The 27,662-nt window shown below is 50.0% G+C and overlaps 1 protein-coding gene and 1 pseudogene across 1 annotated transcript in view; one reads left to right on the top strand and one right to left on the bottom strand.

Annotated features, from left to right (window-relative positions):
* DNAH1 (dynein axonemal heavy chain 1) overlaps positions 1-14,742 on the bottom strand; it is a 73,175-nt gene extending 58,433 nt beyond the window's left edge. The window contains exons 1-7 of the mRNA XM_060109047.1: positions 14,407-14,742; positions 13,329-13,401; positions 10,951-11,125; positions 10,349-10,505; positions 9,284-9,416; positions 6,806-6,967; positions 5,984-6,236 (exon numbers count right to left, since the gene is read on the bottom strand). Coding sequence (XP_059965030.1) covers positions 5,984-6,236; positions 6,806-6,967; positions 9,284-9,416; positions 10,349-10,505; positions 10,951-11,125; positions 13,329-13,401; positions 14,407-14,742 — 1,289 coding nt within the window. The remainder of the gene's footprint in view (positions 1-5,983; positions 6,237-6,805; positions 6,968-9,283; positions 9,417-10,348; positions 10,506-10,950; positions 11,126-13,328; positions 13,402-14,406) is intronic.
* On the top strand, positions 273-755 carry LOC132497186 (peptidyl-prolyl cis-trans isomerase A-like; annotated as a pseudogene).
* Positions 14,743-27,662: the final 12,920 nt, after the last annotated feature.

Genomic DNA, 27,662 nt, shown 5'->3' with positions numbered 1-27,662 from the left:
TTAACATCACTAATCATTAGGAAAATGCAAATAAAAGTCACAAGGAGATACCACTTCACATCCTTTAGGATGGTTACTCTAAGGAAAAAAAAAACAGAAAATAGAAAGTGTCAGTGAGGATATGGAGAAATTTGAACCCTTGTGCCCTGCTGCTAGGAATGTAAAATGGTGCAGTTGCTATGGAAAACATGTTGGTGGTTTCTCAAAAAATTAAAAATAGGGCTTTGCCGACACCACTGATGCCACCCAAAGCCACCCTGCACTACCCCACGATGGTCAACCCCACAGTATTCTTTGACATTCGCTGTTGATGTGGCCTTGGGCCATGTCTCATTTGAGCTGTTTGCTGACAAAGTTCCATAGACAGCAGAAAACTTGAGTGTTCTGAGCACTGAGGAGAAAGGATTTGGTTATAAAGGTCCCTACTTTCACAGAACTATTCCAGGGTTTATGTACCAGGGTGATGACTTCACGTGCCATAATGGCACTGGCAGCAAGTTATCTACAAGGAGAAATTTGATAATAAGCATCACTCTGAAGCATATGGGTCTTCACATCTTGTACATAGCAAATTCTGGACCCACATAAATGGTTCCCAGTTTTTCATCTACACTACCAAGACTGGGTGGTTGGGTGGCAAGCACGTGGTCTTTGGCAAGGTGAAAGAGGGCATGAATATTGTGAAAACCATGGAGTGCTTTGGGTCCAGGTTCGGCAAGACAAGCAAGAAGCTCACCATTTCTGACTGTGGATAACTAATAAATTTGACTTGCATTGTATCTTAACTACCAGACCATTCCTTCTCTCATTTGCTCATAATAGCCTATAATCTTTGTGCTCTCACTGCAGTTTTTTGGGTTCCAAGTTTTCCTTATCCCCTTCTAAGTCTAGCTGGATTACAGAGTTAAGTTTATGATTATGAAACAAAAACTAAACAACAACAAATAGAATTACCATATGATCTAGTAATTCTACTTCTGGGTTTATCCCCAAAAGAACAGAAAGCAGGGACATGAAGTTATCTTTGTATACCCATGTTCACAGCAGCATTATTCATAATAGCCAAAAGATGGGAGCAATCAAGTGTCTATCAACGGATGAATGGATAAACAAAATGTGGTATATATATACAATGGAATATTATTCAGCCTTAAAAAGGAAGGGAATTCTGACACATGCTACAGCATGGATGATACTGAAAGACATTATGCTAAGTGAAGGAAGGATTCGCAAAAGGATAAGTATATATGATTCTACTCATATGAGGTACTTAGGGTAGTCAAATTCAGAAAGTACAATAGAATGGTGGTTGCCAGGAGCTGGGGGAGAGGGGAATGGGGTCTTATAGTTTAATCGGTACAAAGTTTCACTTTGGGATGATGAACATTCTGTGGATAGATGGTAGTGAAGATTGGACAACATGTATGTACTTAATGCCACTGAGCTGTACACTTAGAAATAGTTAAAATGGTGAATTTTATATTATGTATATTTTACCATATACATAATGGCCCTACAAGACATTAAAACATACTGTAAAATATCTATAATTAAAACTGTAGTGGGACTTCCCTGGTGGTGCAGTGGTTAAGAATCCGCCTGCCAATGCAGGGGACACGAGTTCAAGCCCTGGTCCAGGAAGATCCCACATACCGCGGAGCAACTAAGCCCATGCACCACAACTATTGAGCCTGCGCTCTAGAGCCCACGCACCACAACTACTGAGCCCACATACTACAGTACTGAAGCCTGCGTGCCTAGAGCCTGTGCTCCACAATAAGAGAAGCCACCGCAATGAGAAGCCCTCACACCGTAATGAAGAGTAGCCCCCGCTCACCGCAACTAGAGAAAGCCCGTGTGCAGCCAAAAATAAATAAACAAACAAACAAACAAATAAATAAAAACTGTAGTACAAGGACTTCCCTGGCGGCGCAGTGGTTAAGAATCTGTCTGCCAATGCAGGCAACATGGGTTCAATCCCTGGTCTGGGAAGATCTCACATGCTACAGAGCAACTAAGCCAGTGCACCACAACTACTGAAGCCCGTGTGCCTAGAGCCCGTGCTCCACAAGAGAAGCCACTGCAATGAGAAGCACGTGCACCGCAACAGAGTAGCCCCCACTCACTGCAACTAGAGAAAGCCCACGCGCGGCAACGAAGACCCAACGCAGCCAAAAATAAATGAATAAAAATAAATAAATCTATTAAAAAATTATAGAAAAAAAACTGTAGTATGAGTGCATAAATGGACAAACAGAACAATGGAATAGAACAGAAACTCTGGAAATAGACCCAAGTACACATAGAAATTAGTGTACGATAAAGGTGGCCTCTCAAATCACTGTGTCATAGGCGGAGGTTTCAATAAATGCTGATGGGTAATAATAAACCATTTAATAAATGTTAGTTAGCCATGTGGAAAAAGATAAAATTGGATCCATACCACACACCATACATAAGGATGAATCAAGGATATAAAAGGCAAAAACATGAAACCATACAAGTTCTAGAAGAAAACCTCAATATAGGGAAGGACTTTCTAACTATGACTCAAAATCCAGATGCAATAGAAGAAATGATTAATAAAACTGTTTACATATTTTAAAGTTATATTGCAAAGATTACTATAAGCAAAGTCAATATACAACTGACAAACCAGTAGAAAATATTTACAACATACATCACAGATAATGAACCAATATCCTTGGGACTTCCCTGGTGGTGCAGTGGTTAAGAATCTACCTGCCAATGCAAGGAACGTGGTTCAATCTCTGGTCTGGGAAGATCCCACATGCCGCAGAGCAACTGAGCCTGTGCGCCACAACTACTGAGCCTGTGCTCTAGGGCCCATGAGCCACAACTACTGATCCCACGTGCCACAACTACTGAAGCTCATGCACCTAGAGCCCGTGCCCCACAACAAGAGAAGCCACCGCAGTGAGAAGCCCACATACTGCAACGAAGAGTAGACCCCACTCGCCACAACTAGAGAAAGCCCACAGGCAGTAACGAAGACCCAACGCAGCCAAAAATTAATTAATTAATTAATTAATTAATTTTTAAAAGAACCAATATCCTTAATATATAAAGAACTCATAACATTAGAGGGAAAATACCTCAAAAACCTAAGAGAAAAACATGGGCAAAAAATATGGACAGGTCACAAAAAGATATAAAAATTGTCCTTAATTGTATGAAAAGATTGAAAAGACATTCAGCCTCACTTATAATACTTACAGACTTACCTCCCAGACTGGCAAAAAATTAAATTGTATAACAACGCACTCTTGGCAAGGGGGTGGGGAAACAGGCACTCTCACACATTGTTGATGGGCATGCAAAATCCTTATGGAGGAAAATGTGGTGATACCTAACAAAAGTACAGTGAGTACTTATCTTTTGACCTTGCAATTCCACTTCTCAGAACGTACACTATATAAAGCTATACCTCCATCAATATGAATATTACAAGTGCACAGGGTTATTCATTGTAGCATTGTTTGTAATTGCAAAATACTGGAAATTTCCTAAATGCCTATGTATTAGAGAATGGTTGAATAAACCATGATACATGGTACATCCACACAACAGATTACTATGCAGCTATAAAAAAGAATGAAGGAAGACTCAATGAACTGTGATAAGGATTGATTCCCAGGATGTATTGTAAATGAAAAAGGCAAAATAAAAAGAATATCTATAGTGTACTACTCTGCATGTACGAAGGGAGATAAGAAAATATACATGAAAATATCATTTGTGCAAAAAGAAATACAGAAAAAATAAACCAGAAACTAGTTATATTGGTTACCTATGAGTGGGAACAGAGTGGAAAAGATGGGAGATGTGGATAGGATAGAATGAATGAGAGTGAAGAGGGACAAATCTCTGAGTATAACTTTTTGAGTAACATATATTAGTGAGTAAGTTTTATATATGTGTGTATATATTATATACATAAAGAAATATTTACATATGTATATATATTCTCTCTAAATTTTATACATACATATTATATATAATGTAATATATAACAATATATATGTATATATTACAATATAATACACATATTATATGTATATTTTACATGTATTTTCTATATATATATATATACACATATATTTATTTGTATTCATAAAACAAACGGACCAAGCTATAGTTCATCAAATGAATATATCCCACTGAGCGGGGTGAGAAGAACTAAACCAAGTTACTTTTGAACATAGTATTTGGACTATATACACCCTCTCTTTTTTTTTTTTTTTTTTTTTTTTTTGCGGTAAGCGGGCCTCTCACTGTTGTGGTCTCTCCCATTGCAGAGCACGGGCTCCGGACACGCAGGCTCAGTGGCCATGGCTCACGGGCCTAGCCGCTCCGCAGCATGTGGGATCTTCTCGGACCGGGACACGAACCCATGTCCCCTGCATCGGCAGGCAGACTCTCAACCACTGCGCCACCAGGGAAGCCCCCCGACTCTCTTTTTATTTTTATTTATTTATTTTTCCCACTCTCTTTTTAAAGAGAAAAAGAAAACTAAACAAATATCAAAGATTACTTAGTAGAGTTTTTCCTCCAAAGGTATGGATTAGCAATTGAAACTCCTTTCTGTGTATTCCAGGACTGAGCAAATAAGCAAATATACTATGAGGAATAAAAGCCAATTTTCTTTTAGAAAAAGAAGTAAGAAATATGTACAAGTGAGAATGAGCCCTGTGGTTTGAAGTCAATATGAAGGTATCAGTATGAACTCATGTTTTTTAACAGATAGATATATAATAGATAGATAAAGACATGTGCATGGAGATTATATGTAACATAATGTAATATAAGAATATATGGTATGAGGGGCTTCCCTGGTGGTGCAGTGGTTAAGAATCCGCCTGCCAATGCCGGGGACAGGCATTCAAGCCCTGGTCCAGGAAAATCCCACATACAGCAGAGCAACTAAGCCTGTGCGCCACAACTACTGAGCCTGCTCTCTATGGCCCGCAAGCCACGACAACTAAGTCCATGTGCCGCAACTACTGAAGCCTGTGTGCCTAGAGCCTGTGCTCCGCAATGAAGAGTAGCCCCCGCTAGCCACAACTAGAGAAAGCCTGCGCACAGCAGCAAAGACCCAACGCAGTCAAAAATAAATTTTAAAAGAAGTTTAAAGAATATATGATATGATATAAAATAAATAAATAATATATATATCTTAGATCTGTCTGCTCTAAGGACCTCAAAGTACTGATTTCCCAGTAGCAATAAGCACATCTTAATGTCAAAATCTTAGCTTCTAGGGGGCTTCCCTGGTGGCGCAGTGGTTGAGAGCCCGCCTGTCGATGGAGGGGACGCGGGTTCGTGCCCCGGTCCGGGAAGATCCCACATGCCGCGGAGCGGCTGGGCCCGTGAGCCATGGCCGTTGAGCCTGCGCGTCCGGAGCCTGTGCCCGCAATAGGAGAGGCCACAACAGTGAGAGGCCCGCTTACCACAAAAAAAAAAAAAAAAAAAAAAAAAAATCTCAGCTTCTAAATACCATTCCCCACCAAGAGGAACCAGGGATCCTTGGGGAAACAGCTAATTTCAGGGCTGGGTCTGGGAAAGTAAGATGAGGCTGGAACTTCTTGCTGTGCCAGAAAGTAAAAGCATACTCAATGAACAATAAGAACATATCAAACGGACACAGGAAGCCTGAAGAGGCTCCCACTGGCCAAAGCTGGGACAATTTGAGCATCAAAATTAAAAATGGTAGTAACAGTTTATAACCCTTGGAATAAAATTAAGAATCCATGAGTCCATACTGATAATGAGAGATCTGGAAATGAACAAGAAATTGTTTGGGGCCCAAGAAATCCATTTTGCAGTGAGCAAGACAGCCCCAAACAGATGAGCATGGAGGGAGCATCCCCCCTCCCCCACTGGGCAGCACTACTTCCCCACTGGACAGCTCCCTGGAGGAGGTGCTGCTCTGGTGTGGGAAAGGGTCCGGGGGGCTACTCACAAGGGCCCTTTGTGCATCCGAGGTGTGCTCATGGCCCACTGCTTGATCTTGCTCAGGCTCTGCTCATTGATGAGCCGCTGGCCCTCAGAAGGCATACAGTCCACATACAGGTTGTATAGCAGCTGCGCCTCCGTGTTCTTGCGCAGGGCGTTGGCCTGGACCACACGTTGTGTGAACACACGTGGGTCCTCAGCACAGAAGAGAAGCTGGATCCTTGGCACCCAATACTGGCAGATCAGGAGGGGTGGCCTTCCTGGGGTCGGGTGGAGGGAGAAAGGAACATGCAGTGGGGCCCTCTGGGCAGGAGCACTGGATTCCAGCCTGGCTCTGCCACTGATGCATGGTGTCTCTGAGCAAGTGACCCCATCACATCTGTGAAATGGGTATGACAACACTCCCTGAACTGCCCACGTCACAGGTTGTCATGGATGGATGTGAAAGTGCTTTGTAAACTGTAAAAAGCTGTGTACAGACAAGGAGTTATACAGGGGTGGCTATTCAAGTGCCCATTCCTGATGCCACACCCAGGGCAGACATCACTAGTTGCTGGGCCTCAGGCTCCTTCTCAAGATGACACTGAAAGAAGCACTGCCAGCTGCTGAGAGCTGGCATATCAAATAATGGCCAATTGCCCTTCCTGCGGTCTCTGAGTGATGTGTCCTCTGGTTCTCACTGGTTGGGGGACAGACAGCCCCAGGACAACAGAGCAAGGGGGCATTCAGATCCGAGCTGGCTATACCCTGGGCAAGGGTTGGCCTCAGTCACAGGCCAGGCCGGGCCTGAGCTGGGGGTCTGCCTGAGGCAGGGGCAGAGACCTCGTACCTTCAGCCGTTACCCCTCCATTCAGGATGGGCTTCCCCATCTCATCTCGCACCAAACCATCCTCATTCGTCTTGTGCACTAGGTACAGCTTCTTCTCCTTGTCATAGTCCAGGACGCCAACATCGCACCATTTGTACGTCAGCTTCTGACTCTTGGGGTCCTCTGAAACAGGAGGGGATCCCACTAGTGCTCTCTGCCATGGGGTGGGAAAAGGCCCCTGCATGTGGGCAGTGGGTGCTAGGAAAGGTCTCAGTGGTCACTAGTCTGGCCTCTCTCCCACCATGCTGACCCCCACCCTCTGGCAGCAGAGTGGGGAGCCTACTTCCTTCCAGCTGAGTTTGCCTCTGGGGAACCAGGCAGGTCTCTCTGCCCTGATGCTCTGCATGACTCCATCGGGGCAGAGAGAGACACAGGCCAGCAGGGCTGGGACAGGAGGCAGGAAAGCCCCAAGCAAACAGGGGCTTGTTTGCTTAGTCCTTGTTTGCCTAGCCCTGTTGAGGATCTAGGTGTAGAGCTTATCACGTCTGAACTGGACCCCTTCAAGGCCGAGGGAAGCCCTTAGGCTGCATGTGGCAGATGAGCCCCCAGGGCTCCCCCCATCAGGGCAGGGCAGGGTAGAAGACTGCTTCCCTGCAATGGCCTCAAAGTGGGCCTCAGGGGCTGTTTGGCCAGGATGGGCCTCCCACCCTCTCCCTGGGCTGAAAGCCTTTGACTACTCCAGCTCACCTCTTGCCACTGCCTCCCTCACTCATTCCTCTCCAGCCACACTGGATGTCTGGCTATTCCTATAACTTTGGAGCTTGCTCCTGCCTCAGGGCCTTAGCATTGGCTGTGCCCTCTGCCTGGAACAGTCTTCATCCAGGTCACCTCGATGCTGGCTTGTTCCCTGCTCAAGTGGCTTCTCCTTGTAGAAGCATCTCTGCCTAAAATAGCACCTTTGCCCCAGGCACTTTCTGATTTGTTACCTTGTTTGTGTGTCTCACAGAGCCTAAAGTCATACTGTGCATGCATCTTCTCCGGGCTGGAATTCCAAAGAAATGCTCCCACTGACTGATGTCAGGTAGATAAGTAAAGGAGGCTGCTGTGGGATATACCTCACCAGCTTTGGCTCTGTTTTGCTTTTCCCTCCTCTTCCTAATTAGTTTCCTTTTTGAAAATGCTGACCTTGTCTTGACTCAGCTTAAAGGAAAAGATGTCACAAGAAGCCCCCAGCAGAAAGCAGAGGTCTGGCAGAAACGCTCCACCATTAGTGCTGCCACCCAGGGCCAGGGCCCATATGAAGCAGTGCAAGCAGAAGCACTTCAGGGAAGCCACTACCTGGTACATTTAAGGTTAATACAGCCCCAAACCTTCTGGTTTTATCACCAGGAATTGGAGATCTGGGAACCATTGAGTTAAATTATTTTTGTAATTAAGTCCAAAGTAAAGGGAACATTCTGGGTTTCTTATCTAGTACAAAGAAATTGATTCTAGCATTTACATGTTTTTAAACTGAAACATAAACTTACAGCTTGCACAACGGACTCGCTGTGGGCCCCCTGGAGGCTGAGCAGTCTGAAAACCAGCATGGCTCTCACAATCCTATCTCCCACCTGGGCGCTGGCCCACTGGGCCCACTCACCACTCCACAGCTGCATATCCACACACTGGGCAGGGAGCAGAGAGGCCTTCGCCCTGCACATGGGGACAGCCACCTCCAATCTCATAACCCAGACCTTCCTAGGATGCCTACATAGAGAGTAGTCATGCCAGCCATGGTGGCAGGCCAGGGTGGTGACCGTGGAAGGTCAGCCTGGCAGACAGCAGCAAACTGGAGAGAGCTTCCACGGCCCCCAGGGCAGACAAGGGCAAGATTTGGCAAATCTGTGCAACATCAGTGTGGGGATGTGTGTGTGGGTGTGATAGCGGTTGTGAATGGGTGACAGTAGGCATATGTGTTTGTGTGCTGAAAATTTGTATATGAGTGCAACTGTGTGTGTGTGTGAGGGATGGTGGGTGAGTGTGACAGTGGGCTTATGAATACGTGTGTTTGAAAGCAAGTGTGTGAGTGTGAGTGTGACAGTGTGTGTGTTGTCCATGCAGGGGTGAAAGCCAAGAGGCCACAGTTATAGGTGGAGCAATGCGGTTCCTGGGGCACGGGATGGAAAGGCTTGAATTGTGCCCCTTATACACATTTGAACATGTCTAATAATCTTGCATATTTTTCATTGCCAATAAATCAAAGACTTTTTTTTTTAACATTAGACACCATCCAGCTGTCCCTTCCCCAGCCCACCCACCCATGTCATCCCTGGTCCCTACATTTCCTTCTATGCGGCCAGCCCGCTGGCCTGTATCCCAGCTGGGAGGCCTCAAAATGTGGGGCCCCCACCTCCCATGGTTGAGGCCCCAGGGCAGTCTAGGAGTCTATGGCTGGGCTGCCAGGACAGGATGGTACAGACAAGATCCTGTCCCCCTGCCCTTGCTGGCCCTGCTCACCGTGCCCCAGGAAGTCATCGGTGGGCAGGAGGGCTTTTCCGGGAACAGGTTTCCTGCTCTGAGACCCTGGCTCCAAGCCCATGTTGATCCACTCACTGGGAGTCCGGCAGTCAAACTCCTCATTGTCAAATACCTGGAAGAAAACAGCAGATGCTGGGAGCAGGCGGCTCGTCCTTGGTGGACCCAAGTGGGCTGGGCATGCCAGAGGGTAGGGGTGCCTGAGTAGGTTCCTCCCCAGATGCAGAAGCTGAAGACTGGGACCCAGGGGCCTGAGTGCCTCCTCTGCTGCTCACAGGGATCTGTGGAGTCTGACTCTATGAAACCCTGTCCAATCAAGCCACACTGAGGTTCAGGCAGAGGGGTATCTGGGGATTCAGAACAGGATATGGGCTCTCCCCCACCACTGGCCAGGATCACACAGCTCAGGTCCAAGGGAAGCGGTGGCCCTTGGATTTTCCTGAGCACCCACCCAGACTCAGAAACAATGGAAGATCAGGTTGTCAGAAGGCCATCTTTAGTAGGGTGATATGCAACTCTGTCTCCCCATAGGGACCACCAGGCAAGAGATACTCAGGACCATGGAGAGGAAGGGCAGGGAAGTGGGTGAAAACCAGAGCAGGCTATGCTCCCTCTTCCTCCTCTGGACTCAGTTTCCCCATTGGTACCCAAAGGGGCTACAATGGTGCCTTCCTCCACCACAGGTCTCCCCATCCCAGTGACACCAGACGCAGTAGTCAGGGAGGCCTGAACACTACTCCACAGTCCAATTGGGCTGCTTCTTGGTGCCCGTGGGTGGGATGGGGACAGAGCTCATGTACACAGGGTTCCCAGGCTCCCAGGGAAGAAGCAAGGAGTCAGCGTCCCAGGGGTCCTGGGGTCCCTCCTGCCCCAGCCTAGGATGCCTGAACCCCCAGGAGTGGGGGTAGCACTCTGACTATGCAGTTGTCCTGTTTGACAAGTGAGTGCTTGTGATTGCCATGGGATCCCCTTCTGAGTCTGATCCCTCCGCTGGAGTCCTGCACCCCCATCTCCTGACCATCGGCCCTCTGTGGAAGCTGGACTCACCTTCAGTGGGAGATAGATGGGGAAGAGCGGGTCATGACCCTGCTCAATAGTCTGGGGGTGGTGAGGGTCTGGGTGCCTGGGCATGAGCTTGTCGGAGTCAATGCCCTCGCTGGCCAGCAGCTGCTCAATGTCCAGGCTCAGGTACAGCCGCTTCCTCCTGGCCGAGGGAGACAAGGAAATCTCATGACAGCTCGGCGCATGTGAGGTGTCTCCATGGGGGTCAGCAAGGGCCCAGGGAGTCGAGGCAGTAGGGGTGTGGCCCAGTGACCCCTCCAGGGCCCTCTGCCCTTCTGGGACTCATCAGGAAGTGGAATGGTGGCTGGGGCTGGTGTCCTGGGCCCCAACTGCCCTTGCATCCTGCCTGTCAGTTCCACCACGTTGACTTAAATGCCACCCTCCCTGATTCCACAGCAAGGAAAGCAACTCATTCCTATTAAGAAACCAAAGGGCTAGAAGATTTGAACACTTGCACACAGACCCATCTTAGTAACCTCTGCCATGAGGATGATCACCTAGTTGACTACTGTCCCTCACCCCTTGAGGTGGGTGGATGCCACCTCCCAGAGGGCAGGCCCTCCCACTGCTCACGCAACCATACCTACCTCTCAATCTCAATCTTGCGGGGGCACTGGCCCGGCAGCACCAGGTAGGGCACCTGCACCTTGGGCTCGTAGGCCTGCAGCGGGAAGTCAGTCTGGATGAGCAGCTTGGTGGTACACCCGATGTGCTGATGCTCCAGGCGCTCTTCGAAGTCCTCAGGAACCTCAAATGTTCTGACTATGGGCAGGGGCAGGAGCTGCAGGGGCTCAGGCTGGAGCCCAACACCCCCAAAACACAGTGCTAGGCAGGTACCAGGCATGCAGCTTTGGGGCATGGGAAGCTCAGAGCTGGCCTGTGGCAGTGAGAAGCCAGATGCGCACCAGGCTCCCAAGGGATCACGAGCCTGGAGGACAAGGGCCTCCAGAAGGTCTGTTTTGGTCCTGCTCGCTCTGCCCAGAGCCAGCATGCTCAACCATTCCCCTCCTTTCTGCCCACAGCCCTGGTGCCAGCGGCTTTTGCTCAAGCCAGATGCTGAATCAAACCACCAGTGAGGATTACAGCTGGATAGGAAGGCGAAGTGGTAGCTCCCTGCATGTCTGGGATGGGTTCCTGCCATCCCTACCCCAGAGGCCCTCCCAAGCATCTTGGGGTCTGAATGCCATTCACTCACTGGGACTGTTTCCAGACTCAAGACATCCTGGATATTGTAGGAGTGGGTGGCACCGCCACCTCACCCCAGGCGACCCTCAAGTCACAAAATGGCCACCCCTCCTTAGACAGGCTTCCATTCCAGGTCTGAGGGCAAGGGAGCTGGTGAAGAGAGACCCACTGATAGGGTGACATTCCAGTTTCCCGGGACTCAGGATGTTAAATGGGAAGGAAAGTCTCAGACAAGCCAAGACCATAGCGGTGGGGACGGGGGCGCAGGAAAATGCTTCGGGGATGAGCCACCTTTCCCAGGGCCTGGGTGGGCTCTGGACAGCTCAGTGATGGCTCCGAACAACTCCCCTGGGAGGCCCTAGTCACCCCCTCCTTGGGCCTCACGTCTCTGGGGTCAAGATGTAGTCACACAAGAGGAGGGTCTACCTTGGGGTACCCACTGGGGCTCTACAGAAGCTTCCAGAGGCTGAGCAGAGGCCATCCACCTGCAGCTAAGTCGGCTCTCTTACCAGAGCTGTCAGGTGCTCGGGGAACCCCCCGCTACCAAAACGGCCCGGCCCGGGGGTAGTTTTCAGATCCCTAATCACCTGCTCTTGAGCCTATGGGTCCATAACACATTCCACACCCAGGATCATGAATTCCTGGGCCTGGCCCTGCATCTCAGGAGCCAAGAAGGAGCCAGGGTGAGGACAGCAAAGCCCGGCCCCTGCCCCTGCTGGTCCAGGAGCCCTAGGCAGGCTTCCCAGGCCTTCACGTAGCCTTCTGACAAAAGCCCTGACTGCCGCCACCATGTGACCCTACCGGGCTGCTCTTCCTCACTTGGGTGGGGCCTCAGAGCTGCTGACCAGCCCTGCCCCAACCCCTGCCATGGATGGCAGGAGCCCCATTCCCAGCTCCCCCGCAGCCCTTGATCTGTGGTTTGTAACCATTTTCTGGGCCACAGATACTTGTGAAACTGCTGACCACAATAGGCTGGGTCCTCAGGTCACTGCACAGAGGCGTGTACATGTGATGTTTCCTGTGCCACTTTTGGGGATTCACAGGCCCCCAGGAGGACTGTGGGTCTCAAGAAGACAAATCTGGACAGTGCCAGCACAGAGCCAGGCCTCTCCTGGGGGTAGAGTGGAAAGACAGACTGCTGGGACCATGCTGATCGAAAGGGCGTCCTGTCCACTGGCCAGCCAGAAGGGCACCCCCCCACCAAATCCTCACTGCCTCTCAGGGCCCCACCCAGCTCGCTGCCTCTCTTGGAGCCACCCTCTCCTCCCCTCTGCCACTGGGGACTGGTCCGCGCCATGCAGACCTGCCCCACACCTTACAAGACTCATCAAGGAGCGTCCTCCTTCCCCTCTTTGGCAATGAAATACTGGGCACCTTCCTGCTCCAAGCCCTGTTCTAGGTGCTGCAGCCCGAGCCAGGTAACAACTCAGACACAGTCCTGACCTCCTCCAAGCCCACGTTCCACGTTCCAGAAAACACACATGTCAATGTCCTACTGTCCCCAGCCAGGCAGAGGGAACTGGGGACCTGGCCCTCAGCAGCCCCATCACACCACGGTGCCCTTGTCACACACAGCTCTGCCAAGAGTCACAATTAAGCAGCTGTGCTTCACCGAGCACTCACCATGAGCTGGGCCCCTGCAAAGCACCTTGTTTCTTATTATCCCCATTTCACAGTTGAGAGGATTGAAACCCTCAGCCAAGAGGAGACAATCTCCCTAAGGCCAGAGGCCCTGCTTCTAAAGGCACCCACCCACCCACCCAGCCCCCTGGGCACTGACCTCTTGGGGTGAACTTGTCAAGGTTGGCCTGCCGCAGGAGGTCCTGGTTCGTGCAGGGGCCACGACACACTTCCTGAAACCAAACCCCATAGCCCTGAGGGAGCATAAACATCCCAAGGACAGGCAGGATCTGGTAGGGCCCCCAAGGCCAGGTGTCTCCCCCAAGCCCACCAGGGAGCATCCCAGGGGCACAGGGACAGGGATGAGGAAGAATCAGTGAAGAGGAATTTGCACAATTCCTCATTCAGAGGCCACAGTAGGTGACAAGCTGTGGCCACCTGGGACACCCCTGGCCCAACCCCATTGTGGTCGTGCACAGTCCCCCTCCTCACTCTGAGAACACTCCTGGTGTGTGTCCAGGGGCTGAGCCACAAGACAGAGGTACTGTAAGGCCTGCAGGTGTCTCTGTGTATTCCTCCACTGCCAAGGACACTCTGGGACCTCTGGCACAGTGGGTATCAATGGGTCCTCGCCCTATCTCTATTGGTCCCTCCCCTGCCTAAAACCACCGTCCAGGACACACAGGGCTCTTTGAACTCTCCCCTAGTTATATCCCTTCTCCGTCTTCCCCTGCCCTCCATCTCTCTCCTCTTGTTTCTACTCTCCTCCTCCATGTGGGCCATGGCCTCTGTCATGGATCTCAAGGCTCTGTATCTTCTGTTGCCCCTGCCTGGAACACTCCCCCCAGCCCCTATCTTACCCAGAAAATTCATACCTATCTTGTAAATCTCAGCAGTACACCACCTTGTCCCAGGACCCCCTCCCCCACCAGAGCTGGGGCCGGGGGGAGGGAGTATTTCCCCACCAAAGCCATTGCCCCATGACAATAGGCATATGGATGACAATCCTGGTGTATTGTCACTGGGGCTTAGTCCAGGGCCTGTCACATAGCAAGTGTTCAGTAATGAATTGTTGAATGAATGGACAGAGATGGATGGTCAGAAGGATGGGCAGATGGGTGAGTGGGTGGAAAATTGCTAGACAGATCGGTGGATGGATGGATAGATAAAAGGAAGAAAGGGCAAAAAGAACCCTCAAGGAAGGCTCAGGCTTGGTAGGGTATGGCTGCCACACTCACCCCAAGTTTATCCAAGCTTCCAGGGCTGAGGATGTCAGAGTAGAACCCACGCTGCTTCATCAGCGGGTACTTCTTATCAGTGCCCGTCAGGGGCAACTTCAGGGGCTGCCCCAAGTCTGAGGGCATGGGTGGGGCTGCAGTCAGGGGCAAAGGTGGGGTCTTGGGGTCAGGGCTTGGAGGAAGCTTCTCCGACCCAGAATCTGGTCCCTGAAGAATGCTCCCCAGGTTATGTTCCAGGTCTCTCAGACTACACTCTTGGCCCACAGGAATACTGCTGCACTCTGGGCCCTGAGGGGTCCTTCCTGGACTGTGGCCTCTGTTAGGCTGCTGCTCCATGCTGCTTCTCAGGGTTATGTCCCAGACAGAGCTCCTAGGAGAAGATACTGGTGTCACTGGGCCCTTGCCAACCTCTGCTCATCCCCCAGGGCCACCAGGATACAGGGATGCCTAGTCTGCCACCCCACAACAAGCCCCAGCCCCCAGGCATGGATAACGGAGGGAGGGAGTACCCTTCTAATCTGAACAGACACAGAGTGCCAGGAAGGTCCTGCCAGGAGACAGCAGGGCCCTCCCTAGAAGCTGTGTGACAAATGAGACCCCAGAGTCAGAGGCTGAACACTCTATAGATGCCCCCAACCCCACACATCCTTCTGTACTTTCCCACCCTTCTCCCCTGTGTTATAGAGCAAGGCCTGGCTTCTCACAAGGGGAGATAAAGAGGGGTGCCCAGAGTTCACTCACTCAATGAAGAGCCCTGTTTTGTTTTCTCCAAAATAACTTTCATCCAGTTGCAGCCTCAGTGACCCTTACCCCCATTCCCCCAACCCCAGCCCCACCCCACCCAGTCCTGCCGGACTGTCCTGACTCTTCCCAGTGTGGGGCACTGGGCCATGCCCTGCATCCCCCATGTCCATCTCCCTACCCATGCCCATCTCCCTTACCTCACCCCAGGAGCCAGAGGACTAAATCAACTCCTGAGAGGTATCCTGACCCTCTGTTGGCCCACAGATACTTCTGCCAGCAACAGAAAGCTATTCATCCACACCCTGGCTCTCAGGATCAACCCAGCTAATGAAACTGACACCCTCTTTTCTCCCCACAGGGAACAACAGATGCACCACTGGATTGCATGCATATCCCGAGGATGAGGGTTTGCAGAGTTTTTATTGTGCGGCAAGCAAGCCCTTGCCAAGCCACTGCTGCTTTGGGTCACCTCAAAATGCACCACCAGGGGCAACCCTTGGTCAGGGGAGCACTATAAGAAACTAGATAAGGGTATGAGGAAGAAGAGGTTTGTGTGTAATGCTGGTGCAAAAATAAAAAAGGCAGTCAGGGAGATCAGATCAAGATGCCAGAGCAGTAGGATGCAGAGCTCACCTCCCACAAATGCATCAAAAATACATCTACATGTGGAATGTTCCTCACAGAATATCTACTGAATGCTGGCAGAAGACCTCAGACTTCCAAAAGAGCAAGAAAATCTCCACGTAACTGGGAAGGACAAAAGAAAAAAGAAAAAATGAGAGAAAGGAAACAGGACAGGACCTGCACCCCTGGGAAGGAGCTGTGAAAAAGGAAAGGTTTCCACACACTGGGAAGTCCCCTCAATGGTGAGGAGATCAGCCTGGACAGAGCGGGAGCTTTGAGGGAGAATGCAGCAAGCAACGGGTTTTTGGAGGACAAAGCGGAGAGAGATCTGCATAGATGGTCAGGGCCATCACCTGGCACTCCCCAGCCTGAGATGCTCAACCACTGAGGCGGGCGGGGGCCGGGGCTGGGTGCTGAGGCTTGGGCTTTGGAGGTCAGACCAGGGAGAGGACTGGGATTGGCTGTGTCAGGAAAGTCTGAGGGGGCCAGGGTGTGGTCGCCATAACCGAGGGACCGACAGAGAGGCAAGGCTGGGGGCCGTCCCCGTGAGGAGACGGGGTGGGCCCGCCATAGGAGCTTCTTTCTCCCAGGCTCACTATGTGGCGGCAGGGCACCGCCTACACAAGCTCCAGGGGTAGCTGGAGGGTCCTCCTTCCAGGGCGCACATGGCCTGCCGCGGCCACCACCAATGAGGGTCCCGCCACTGGGAGCCAATATCTGTCCCCACCCTCTTAGGAGTGTGCACGGGGGCTGTGCATCTGCATACCCCCTATCAAGGGGATAACGACCAGCACACCCTGAGGAAAGAGACGGCAAGCATCCAAACCAAAAACAGCCCTCATGCCAAAAAATATTAAACCCACACAAGCTATCAGGGACGCTCCCACATATAAATAGCCCTCCAAGACTATAGTAGATAATTGTTTCTCCTAAACACACAGAGTAAGAGAAATACAAGCAAAATGAAGAAGCAGAGGAACCACCACCAGTTAAAAGACCAAGAGAATTCCCCTGAAGGAATAAACAATGAAACAGACCTCTTCAGTCTTATAGACACTGAGTTTAAAAAGGAGGTTATGAAAATACTGAAGGAATTAAGAAAGGCTATCAACAGAAATGCAGATTACTGTAAAAAAGGGACTAGAAAACTAGAAACTATAAGGAGGAGCCAAGAAAAATTAGAGAATTCATTTGCCAAGACAAAAGCTGAGCTAAAGGCAATGAATAGCAGAATAAATAATGCAGAAGAAAGAATAAGTGATCTGGAAGATAGAATAATGGAAATGAATGGGATGAATTGGGAGATTGGGATTGACATATATATACCAATATGTATAAAATAGATAACTAAAAAAAAAAAAGTCTCAAAAAAACAGTAGACACAAAGCCAAATTAAAAACATATATAAGATAATATAACGTGTGCCAAGTTACGCATAATAGGGATTCCAGAAGGAGAAGAAAGAGAAAGGGGATTGAAAATGTATTTGAAGGGACTTCCCTGGTGTTGCAACAGTTAAGAATCCACCTTCCAGTGCAGGGGACGTGGGTTCGATCCCTGGTCTGGGAAGATCCCACCTGCCATGGAGCAACTAAGCCCATGAGCCACAACTACTGAGCCTGCGCTCTAGAGCCTGCAAGACACAACTACTGAGCCCATGTGACACAACTACTGAAGCCTGTGCACCGCAACTACTGAGTCCACGTGCCACAACTACTGAAGTCCACGTACTCTAAGGCCTGCATGCCACAACTACTGAGCCTGCACGCTGCAACTACTGAAGCCCATGCAGCTAGAGCCCATGCTCTGCAACGAGAAGCCACTGCAATGAGGAGCCCATGCACCGCAACAAAGAGTAGCCCCTGCTCACTGCAACTAGAGAAAGCCCGTGCACAGCAACGAAGACCCAACGCAGCAAAAAATATAAAAAATAAATAATAATTTTTTTTTAAAAAAGGCAACAGAGATCCTAAATGATACAATAGAACAGTTAGACTTGATATTTTCAGGACATTACATAAAAAAAAAAAACAGACTACACATTCTTTTCAAGTGCACATGGAACATTCTCTAGGACTGACCACATACTAGGGCACAAAACTAATCTCAACAAATTTAAGAGTATAGAAAGTATTTCAAGCATCTTCTTTGAGCACAAGAGCATGAAACTAGAAATCAACCACAGGAAAAGAAATGAGAAAAAATGATTACATGAAGACTAAACAACATGCTACTAAAAAAGACAATGAGTCAATGAGGAAATCAAAAAGGAAATTAAAAAATACCTTGAGACAAACGACAATGAAAACACAACCATACAAAATCTATGGGGTGCAGCAAAAGCAGTTCTTAGAGGGAAGTTCATAGAGATACAGGCCTTCCTCAAAAAACAAGAAAAATCTCAAATAAACAGCCTAATCTACCACCTAAAAGAACTAGTAAAAGACGAACAAACAAAACCTCAAGTCAGCAGAAGGAAAGAAATATTAAAGATAGGGAGAAAATAAATAAAACAGAGATTTTAAAAATATAGGAAGAAATCAATAAAACCAAGAGCTAGTTCTTTGAAAGGGTAAACAAAAGGGACAAACCTCTGGCCAGGCTTACCAAGAAGAAAAAAGAGAGAAACCAAATAAACAAAATAAGAAATGAAAAAGGAGAAATATCAACTGATACCGCAGAAATACAAAAAACCATGAGAATACTATGAATAACTATATGCCAACAAATTTGACAACCTAGAAGAAATGGACAATTTTCTAGAAACATACAGACCACCAAAACTGAATTGAAAAGAAATAGATAATTCGAACAGACTGATCACTAGAAGTGAAATAGAATCTGTAACTAAAAACAAAAAACAAAAACACTTCCTACAAACAAAAGTCCAGGACCAGATGGCTTCACAGGCGAATTCCACCAAACATACAAAGAACTTATACTGATTCTTCTCAAACTCTTCCAGAAGAGGAGGGAACACTCCCAAAAGACATTCTATGAAGGCACCATCACCCTGATACCAAAACCAAAGACACTGCCAAAAAAAGAAAATTACAGGCAATTTCTGATGAAGATAGATGCAAAAATTCTCAACAAAATATTAGCAAACTGAATCCAAGAATACATAAAGAAGATCATACACCATGACCCAGTTAGATCACCTGGTAGCCATTTTGGTTTGCATCAGAGGAAGCTTCAGATTGGATTCACTGACATTCAACCCCATGTGACCTGACCACCCACCAGGCACTGGGCTGGATGGACACCCTTGTATTTGATCCTCACTACAGGTACTACTAGAATCACCCATCCACAAACAAGGAAACAGGTCCAGAGACGTCAAGAAACTTGGAAAAGATACACAGCCAAGAAGTGGCAGAACCAGAATAGAAACTGAGGTGTCCACCTCTGGCTGACCCAAAGATCGCTGTCCTTAGCACCACAACAGTGGTTCTCAAACTGTGTGCCAAGAAGCCCTGAGGTTCTGCAAGGTGAGTGCCTAAGCAGGAGGGCTTCTGAGCCACCCACCCCTGATTCAACAAGGATCCTGCGCCCTTATCTGTTTCACATATTCTGTTCGTGCTCAAATGCAGCAATTTTCAAGTAACACTGATCTCTGGAACCTCGACACCTAGCACGGGACTGGCATGGGCTTGGCACATGGTAGGTGCCTAGGAAGTAGTGAATGATTGTGAGAATGAACGAATGGGGTAAGTAAAGGAAGGAAGTTGATCTCTGTAAGCCCTGTGAGACAGATGCAGCAGTACTCTGCCAATTTACACATGGGGACCCTGAGGACTAAGAAGATTGGACGTGGTCGGGCTCAGGAGAGGCACTGAGGCTGATGAGGACCAGAATTCTGGCTTTTTCCCTGCATGGGAAAGGACAGGGAGAGGGCTACATTCTCAGCATGGGGTGTGGTCAGTATGGGACTTATCTGCAAGGTTGTTTAAAAGTGCACCCCACTCCTTTCCCACTGGCCAAGGCAGAGAAACGGCATGGGGGCTCGTGGACAGGGATGTGGACCCTGGGCCGGGAGGGCGTCCTCCTTTCTGTGCATTTGCCCTCTGAGACTTATCGAGGTCCCCCTGCAGGCGCTTGCCCCGCCATCCCTTGGGCCCACCGACCTACCGGCTCCACCGCACACGTTGTGGGGTCCTGTTGCCCGTTTCTACGGAGGGACGCTGGGCCCGTTGCTAAGGGGCGGGACCATCCGGCAAGGCTGGCGGGAGCTTCCGCCAGTGAACCTCCGCAGGTCTGCACTAGCCTCCCTACACACTCCTGGCTTGGTTCCTCCCGCTCCGACTCACGCGGCTTCCCCCACCCAGGGCTGGGCCACCTCCGAGCGGCGGGTTGGGGGCCAGCGGGAAAGTGTCAGCCGTCTAGGCTTTCAAATCCAGGCTCCATTATCCATCTCCCCTCCCAGACTTTTCTAGAGAAAGAGACAAAGCAGCCAAATGCTGTTTTCAAAGTGCGACAACTCTGATTGAATCCTGTTTAAAAAAAAAACACAAAGCTATGTAAACAACGTGGGAAGAAAAATTGGGGAAATTTACCGGAAAGGGTCGTTTCTGTTCCCCCGGAGGCTCAGCTTAAACACACACACATACATACACAGCCGGGCTGCAACTCCACCTCAGCCCTCCGCCGGGTGGGCAGTGGATGAACCCTCCCCCCCGCCCCCGCCTCCGCCAGGTGCCCATTTGCTCCAAGACCTGGCATGGGTTCAGGCTTAGATCCTCCTTCCTGCCCTGGATATTATTGTTAATTTTCTCAGATGTGATCATGTTACTGTGGTTATACAGAAGACTGTCCTTGTTTTAGCTGATGTGCACTAAGGAATTTAAGGACAAATGTCAGGATGTCTGCTGCCGGGACTTCCTTTCACATGGTTCAGCAAAATTTATACATAGATAACTATATATAGACAGGAGATAAAGCAAAAGTGGTCCAATACTGATAATTAGGGGATCTGAAGGTATACAGATGCCCACTCTACCCACCAGTCTATTTTTCTATAAGGAAAAGAGATGGGTTACAAACCAAAGAAAATGTAAAAATCACTCCACCTTAATCTGAGAATCCCTGCCCAGAGCCTTCTCAAAATTGGCCTCATTTCATAGATGGGGAAACTGAGGCTTGGTAAGACAGGTTAGTGTTAGGGGAGGTGGTAGGACCTGATGCTCATTATGCAAATGCCTGATTTTATTTGACATTTTAGTAATGCTGACTTGGTGCCAGGCCTGTGCTGGGGACTAAGTGTCCAGATTTGAACTGGACGCTGTCCCTACCATAAAATATCTACTAAGTGGGAGAGAGCCAGAGAGACCAGGCCACAAATAACCCAGAGGCAGGGTATAAGCTGTGACTAGAGGTAATGATTCAGCCTTTGCACTGACTTCTGCTTCCTCTGTCCAGAACATCTCTCTCCACCAACTCCTACTCCTGGCCAACTCCTATTCATTCTTCAAGACCCAATGCTAATAAAACCTTTCCTGAGCCTGAACCATAGTTTACTTTGCTTTTCTTGTTGGCACTCACACAATAGGTACTTGGTGACCATAGCAGAAGAAAGGAAAGAGTGTGAGGGGGATTGAAGGCAAGAATGGCCACAGCTCTTCGAGGGGACAGAGACCCCCCCAAAGCCCTGTTTTGGGCAGCTTGGCTCCTCTGTAGGTCTGGAGATAGGTTGTGTACCCCAATCAGCCTGTGGAGAGGCACCTGCTTCCCCCTTTTGCCTGCCACTTCCCACACTGGGTACAGCTGTCCAAAAAGCTGCAGTACCCATCCAGTTGCCAAGGCAACATCAGCCCATGGTGGGACGTCAAGGATGACAGAGGCAGAGCACTAATCCTGGAAAGTTGCCAAGCAACACAGCGGGTTGGTGACATCACAGGGGCCATGGCTTCTGGACAGATGGACAGGCCACTGTGGAAAGGGTCCACTATCAGGAGATCTAGCTTACAGAGTCACTCACCCTCTACTATGCAATGGTTACTGCCGTATCCCTCAACTGGAGGTGGGCTTGAGTGGCAGGGACCAGCGGGTACTGCTTTCCCCAGCAGCCCTGCCAGCTCCACCTTGCCCCTCTACAGGTGTGGACAGTGGATGTGACTGCCTCCTTCCTCAGCAGGGGACTGTGGGTCAGTCCCCGCTCTACTGAGTCTCAAGTGCCTACCTTCAAATGCCATCTTCTGCAATGGCAGGGCATGGGTTCAGGCTTTGATCTTCCTGCCCTGCCCTAGAAGTCACCATGTCTACCTGTTCCCTGGGAGAGGAACAAGGGGCTGAGCCATGACCCCACCCTGGGCTCCTGTGGTGGGAGGTCAGTCTTCTGCCTTATATGAGCTGGAAGGGAGGCCAGCCTTGCTCTTGTTGAAATGGGGAGAGACTGGCTTCCTGAAAGAGTTGGCGGTGGGGTGGGGGGGACGACGACTTGGGCAGACAGGCTGCTTAGGGCACCCTGGCCCAGGCCCATGCCTTTGGACCAGGGGTCTGAGGGGCATGGCAGGCCTGGGCTCCCCCCTCCCCTGTGCCTTCCTGCTGGCAGCACTGAGGCCCGGAGGAATGCTTTACTAGCTGCAGAGATGAAAGCCTTGTGTGAACAGGCAGCAGAATGGGCCCTTCACGTGGCCGACAAGCCAGAACAGAGGGCGACAGGCATTCAGACAGGGTGGCTGGAGCTACCCGCTCTCCACCTGCCCCCAGTTGGCCTCTTGCACCCCAGGACCTCTCTCTGGTTTGCTAGGCCAGGACCTCTGAGCTGCTGCCAAGAGAAACCAAGTCACAGGCATGGAGGGTATCAGAGAGAGAGCCGGGCAAGGTCTGAGGCATGCCTTCTCCCCAGGCCTCCCCTTATCCTCCCCTTCTCTGCCATTGGCCAGCTGGCCTCAGCAGCTCTGACAGCATTTTCTCTGATGAATAAAAATGGAGACAAATTAATTCTCCTTTCATCCACACGGTCAGCTTGACAGACAATACCTTGAAAGCCCAGAACTCAGGGAGGAGGAGTGGAAAGGAGTTCCTGGGGGGTTGGAGGATTGAGGACCAGTCACCCATGAATGCTCAGCCCCCAGTCCAATCCCACTCCCACCTATATCCATGTGGAGCTTCGCAGACAGAATCTCCTCCCTCTTTTGGGTTATCTACCACTTGCCATCTCATCTCAAGCTACACCTCCTCAGGAAGCCCTCCCTGATTGCCTCAATCCACAGAATATGCTCACATTCTCCTCAGGGGACCATAGTCAGTACCACTCAGCAGGCAATCATGCAATGGTCACTGCTGCATCCCCCAAATGAAAGATGAGCTTGTGTGGTAGGGACCAGGGGTGCTGCTTTTCCCAGCAGTCCTGCCAACTCCATCACTCCTGCAAGGACCCATAGGAAATGCTGAGGAGACAGAGCAATCACACCAGGTCATCACCCTGAAGATGGCGGCCACCAGCATCTGCCCAGCTGCACATGACCACACTTTACACCCTCTTCCCCAACCTCCTTCCTCTGACCTGCAATTCCAGACCACGCCAGTGAACAAGGTCCAGGATGCTGAGGTTCTGCTCACCGGGAGCAGCAGCCAAGAGGGGTTCCTACCAGCCCCTAAATGCCTGGGCCAAAGCTCCAGATGACAAGCCCCGAGACAGTGATATCTTGCGCAAGGCATTTCTGTGGGACCTGAGGAGCTGCAGAAGCTGCTTATTGTAATTAGGCTCTGAGCGCCTCTGATTTCCCCTTGGCCCCAAGCAGCTCATTGAGCATCGGTGGAATGATCGCTTTGCAGGGTGGGTGGCCTCATCATCTCAGCCCTGTGACCCACTAGGTACCCCCATCCCACCTCTCCTGGGAGCCTGAATTTGCTGAGTCTGGGGACAAGACTGCCATTCTGACTTTTTCCCCACCTCTGAAAAGGTCTATGAACAGGGCAGGAGGCCTGGGTTCTGCAGCCAACTCACTGGGCAAGTCTCTTTTCTTGCCAGGCCTTAGTTTTTCCATCTGCATATTGGAGAACACAAATCTTGCCCAGCCCTGAACCTGGGCCTCCTGTACAGAATGGTCTGAGGTACACCAGGACTGTTACCCTACCCCAAATACCTCCATTCTTGGCAAAAGCTTTGCCTTTGCCAGACCTCTGGGAGGAAGTGTGTAAGAAATTCCAACAATCATAGCAGCACTATTCACAATAGCCAAAACATGGAAACAACCTAAATGTCCATCAACAGATGAATGGATAAATAAGATGTGGTACATATACACAATGGACTACTACTCAGCCATAAAAAATGAAATAATGCCATTTGCAGCAACATGGATGGAACTAGAGATTATCATACTAAGTGAAGTAAGTCAGAAACAGAAAGACAAATACCATATGATATCACTTATATGTGAACTCTGAAATAGGGCACAGGGACTTCCCTGGTGGTCCAGTGGTTGAGAATCCGTTTCGCAATGCAGGGGACGCCAGTTCGATCCCTAGTCAGGAAACTAAGATGGCACATGCTGCGGGGCAACTAAGCCCATGTGCCACAACTAGAGAGCCCATGCACTGCAACAAAGAGCCCACGCGCTGCAACTAAGACCTGACATAGCCTATAAATAAGTAAATAAATAAATCAGTGTTATAATAAAATAAAATAAGGCACAAATGAACCTATCTACAAAACAGAAACAGACTCACATAGAGAGCAGACTTGTGGTTGCCAAGGGGGAGATGGGGAGGGAAGGACTAGGGAGTTTGGGATAAGCAGATGTAAACTGTTATACACAGGATGGATAAACAACAAGGTCCTACTGTATGGCACAGGAAACTATATTCAATATTCTGTGATAAAACACTGGAAAAGAATATTTAAAGAAAGAATGTCTATATGTATATAACTGAGTCACTTTGCTGTACAGCAGAGATTGGCACAATACTGTAAATCAACTACACTTCAGTTTAAAAAAAAAAAAACTCTGACCGGTCAGCAAAAATAAGTTTGTTCAAGAGAGGGAGTTCCTCATTATCAGAGAGGTGGGGCCATGGTTAGCGACGATGGCCTGGGGGTGTTCAAACAGCCAGGGCGGCAGCTGGAGCTGGCAGTCTCCTCGGCAACCTGCTCCCACACTCCAGGTTGGCAAACTGAGGTGGCAAGAGGGGAGAGGGCCTCACCCAAGGTCACAGCAGAGTAGGATGGGAACCTGGGGCTGGCCTGCGGGGTGTAGGGAGACACTAGAAGGGGGAGACAACACAAAGACCAGTGACCACAGGCATCTCCTTCCCTCTCCAGGATGGGGAGGGGCATCCTCCGGAGCTTCCCACTCCTCCTGTCCCCTTGTCCCTCCTCCATTCCACCATCCGGTTGTGGGGGAGGTGGTATCAGAGAGCCAGATACAGATCATTCCGAGGACCTCCGTGTCCCCACCTGAACTGGCTGTTGGATCACCAGGGACCCCCAGGCCATCCTTTCCTCATGGGGGGGTCCCTGCCCCAGTGTCCTCTCTCCCTGATCCTCCTAACAAGCCACTCAAGAACCTGGCACTGGGCCCAAAGGATCCAAGATGGACAAAATATTGGAATCAAGCATATTCCTGCAACCCAGTGTGGCATCTGGGTTTGAACCAGCAATGGAGGTCATTTTGCTTCACCAAATTATCCTGACTCATATCCACCAAACAAGGAATGCATCTACATTTTGGAAGCTGCTCCACGTCAAAGAACAGAGTTGACTTTGATGAACATTATTATATAGAACCATCATTTGAATGTCGGTTTGGTCACTTGGGAGTTCAAGATAGGCCGTTTGGTTTCTCTCCACTTATAGATTGTTACTGTGGTGTGAAAAGCCCTCCATTAATTAGATCAACAGGGAGATTCATGTGGATTAAGTTTAGTTCTGATGAAGAACTTGAAGGACTGGGATTTTGAGCAAAATATTCGTTTATTCCAGATCCAGACTTTACTTACCTAGGAGGTATTTTAAATCCCATCCTAGATTGCCAGTTTCAGCTATCAGGAGCTGACAGAATAGTGTGTTCTAGTCAGGTAGAACAAGAGGAAAAAACAAAACCCAGCCAAGCAGTTGACTGCATATGGACGATTAATGCTACTCCAAAAGCTAAGTTGACATGGAAAGTTGATCAAGGGACTTCCCTGGTGGCACAGTGGTTAAGAATCCGCCTGCAAATGCAGGGGACACGGGTTCGAACCCTGGTCTGGGAAGATCCCACATGCCGTAGAGCAACTAAACCCGTGTGCCACAACTACTGAAGCCCACGCGCCTAGAGCCTGTGCTCCGCAACAAGAGAAGCCACCACAATGAGAAGCCCGTGCACCACAAGGAAGGGTAGCCGCCACTTGCCACAACTAGAGAAAGCCCATGCACAGCAACGAAGACGCAATGCAGCCAAAAATAAGTAAATAAATAAATATATTAAAAAAAAAAAAAAGAAACTGGCACTGATAGGTCCCCTGCCCAGTTCCCCTGTACCCATGATGGGCCTCTGGGAAATGTCATCTCCACCTCTACACAGTGACTCTTTTTTTTTTTTGGTGGTACGCGGGCTTCTCACTGTTGTGGCCTCTCCCGTTGCGGAGCACAGGCTCCGAACGCACAGGCTCCGGACGCATAGGCTCAGCGGCCATGGCTCACAGGCCCAGCTGCTCTGCGGCACGTGGGATCTTCCCAAACCGGGGCACGAACCCGTGTCCCCTGCATCGGCAGGCGGACTCTCAACCACTGCGCCACCAGGGAAGCCCTACACAGTGACTCTTAAGTGTGTAGGAGGCTTTCAGGTCTCCACATGGTCTAACAGAGGTGGCCCTCAGAGTGTGACCCAAGACAGCCCCCTTCCCTCTTCTCTCTCCAACTGTCCACACTGACCCAGCTCTGGGGACATCCTGGCCTCAGATCTCCTTCCAAGCAGAAGGAAACTTACTCTTGGAGACCCTGAGGGCAGGAATGGTTGCTCCCATTTTATAGGTGAGCAGACTGAGGTCCTGGAGTGGAGGTCTTGTCATGGACACACATACTACTGGTAAGGCAGAGCTGGCTTGTCAGCTGGACCCTCTGCCTTTGACCAGGGCTGTCCGTCCCTGCTACCTCTCCTGGTTGCACAGGCCCTCTTGAGTGGCCCTCAGAGCAGGCAGCTGGGCCTGGGGATGGGCAGGGAGTGCCTTGGGGAGGACGCCTGGGCTGGGAAGCAGGTGTGGTGGTGGGGCAGCAGGTGCAGGATAATGGGGCCACCAGGGGAGGCCCAGGGAGCAGGTGCCACCGTGGGGGGTGAGGTTGTCATTGTTCACCCGGCTCTTGTGGGCCCCGAGAAGGAGGGGCATCTCTGTGAGCCCCTGGGCCACCTTGGCTCATGCTCAGAGGTTGTCCAGATGCCTGGGCTCAGGCATACAGCCAAGCCCCTCCCCTGGGTCCCAGCAACCCACCAGGTTGCCATGACAACCAGCACTTTCATCCTTGTCCCTTTGTCTGGTCACGGTCCAGCTTTTGTGACCAAGCCATAATTCGGGGGTGAAGAGAAAGGGGCCTTGCCTCCAGACACACTCAGCTGGGGTAGAGTTGTGAACCCGAGGCAGAGGGGACTGGAGGGCACGTTAAAGGAAACTGGAAAAGCTGGGTTTGCTGGCCATCAACCCCTGCAGCCTCCTCCCTTGGCTGCTGACCACACTCTCAGAGCTGAGTCTGTGGGCCTTGGAGTGACCAGGGCCCCAGGCTCTCCTGTCCCCTCCCTGTGCCTCATTTTCCCATCTATAAATGGACCACCCCTCTCCACTGCTGCACCATGGCTGAACAATTTGATGACTTCCCTGTATAACTGAGGAAACCAAGGTACGGAGCCAAGCTGGGCCTTGGCCTGGATCACACCACACAGAGCAAGAGGAAGAGCCAGGCCTACTGG

Source organism: Mesoplodon densirostris, chromosome 10 (genome assembly GCF_025265405.1).
Source record: "Mesoplodon densirostris isolate mMesDen1 chromosome 10, mMesDen1 primary haplotype, whole genome shotgun sequence".
In the NCBI taxonomy this organism is placed as follows: domain Eukaryota; kingdom Metazoa; phylum Chordata; class Mammalia; order Artiodactyla; family Ziphiidae; genus Mesoplodon; species Mesoplodon densirostris.
Note: the sequence above shows the minus strand (reverse complement) of the source record. Positions and strands in the feature narration are given on the sequence as shown.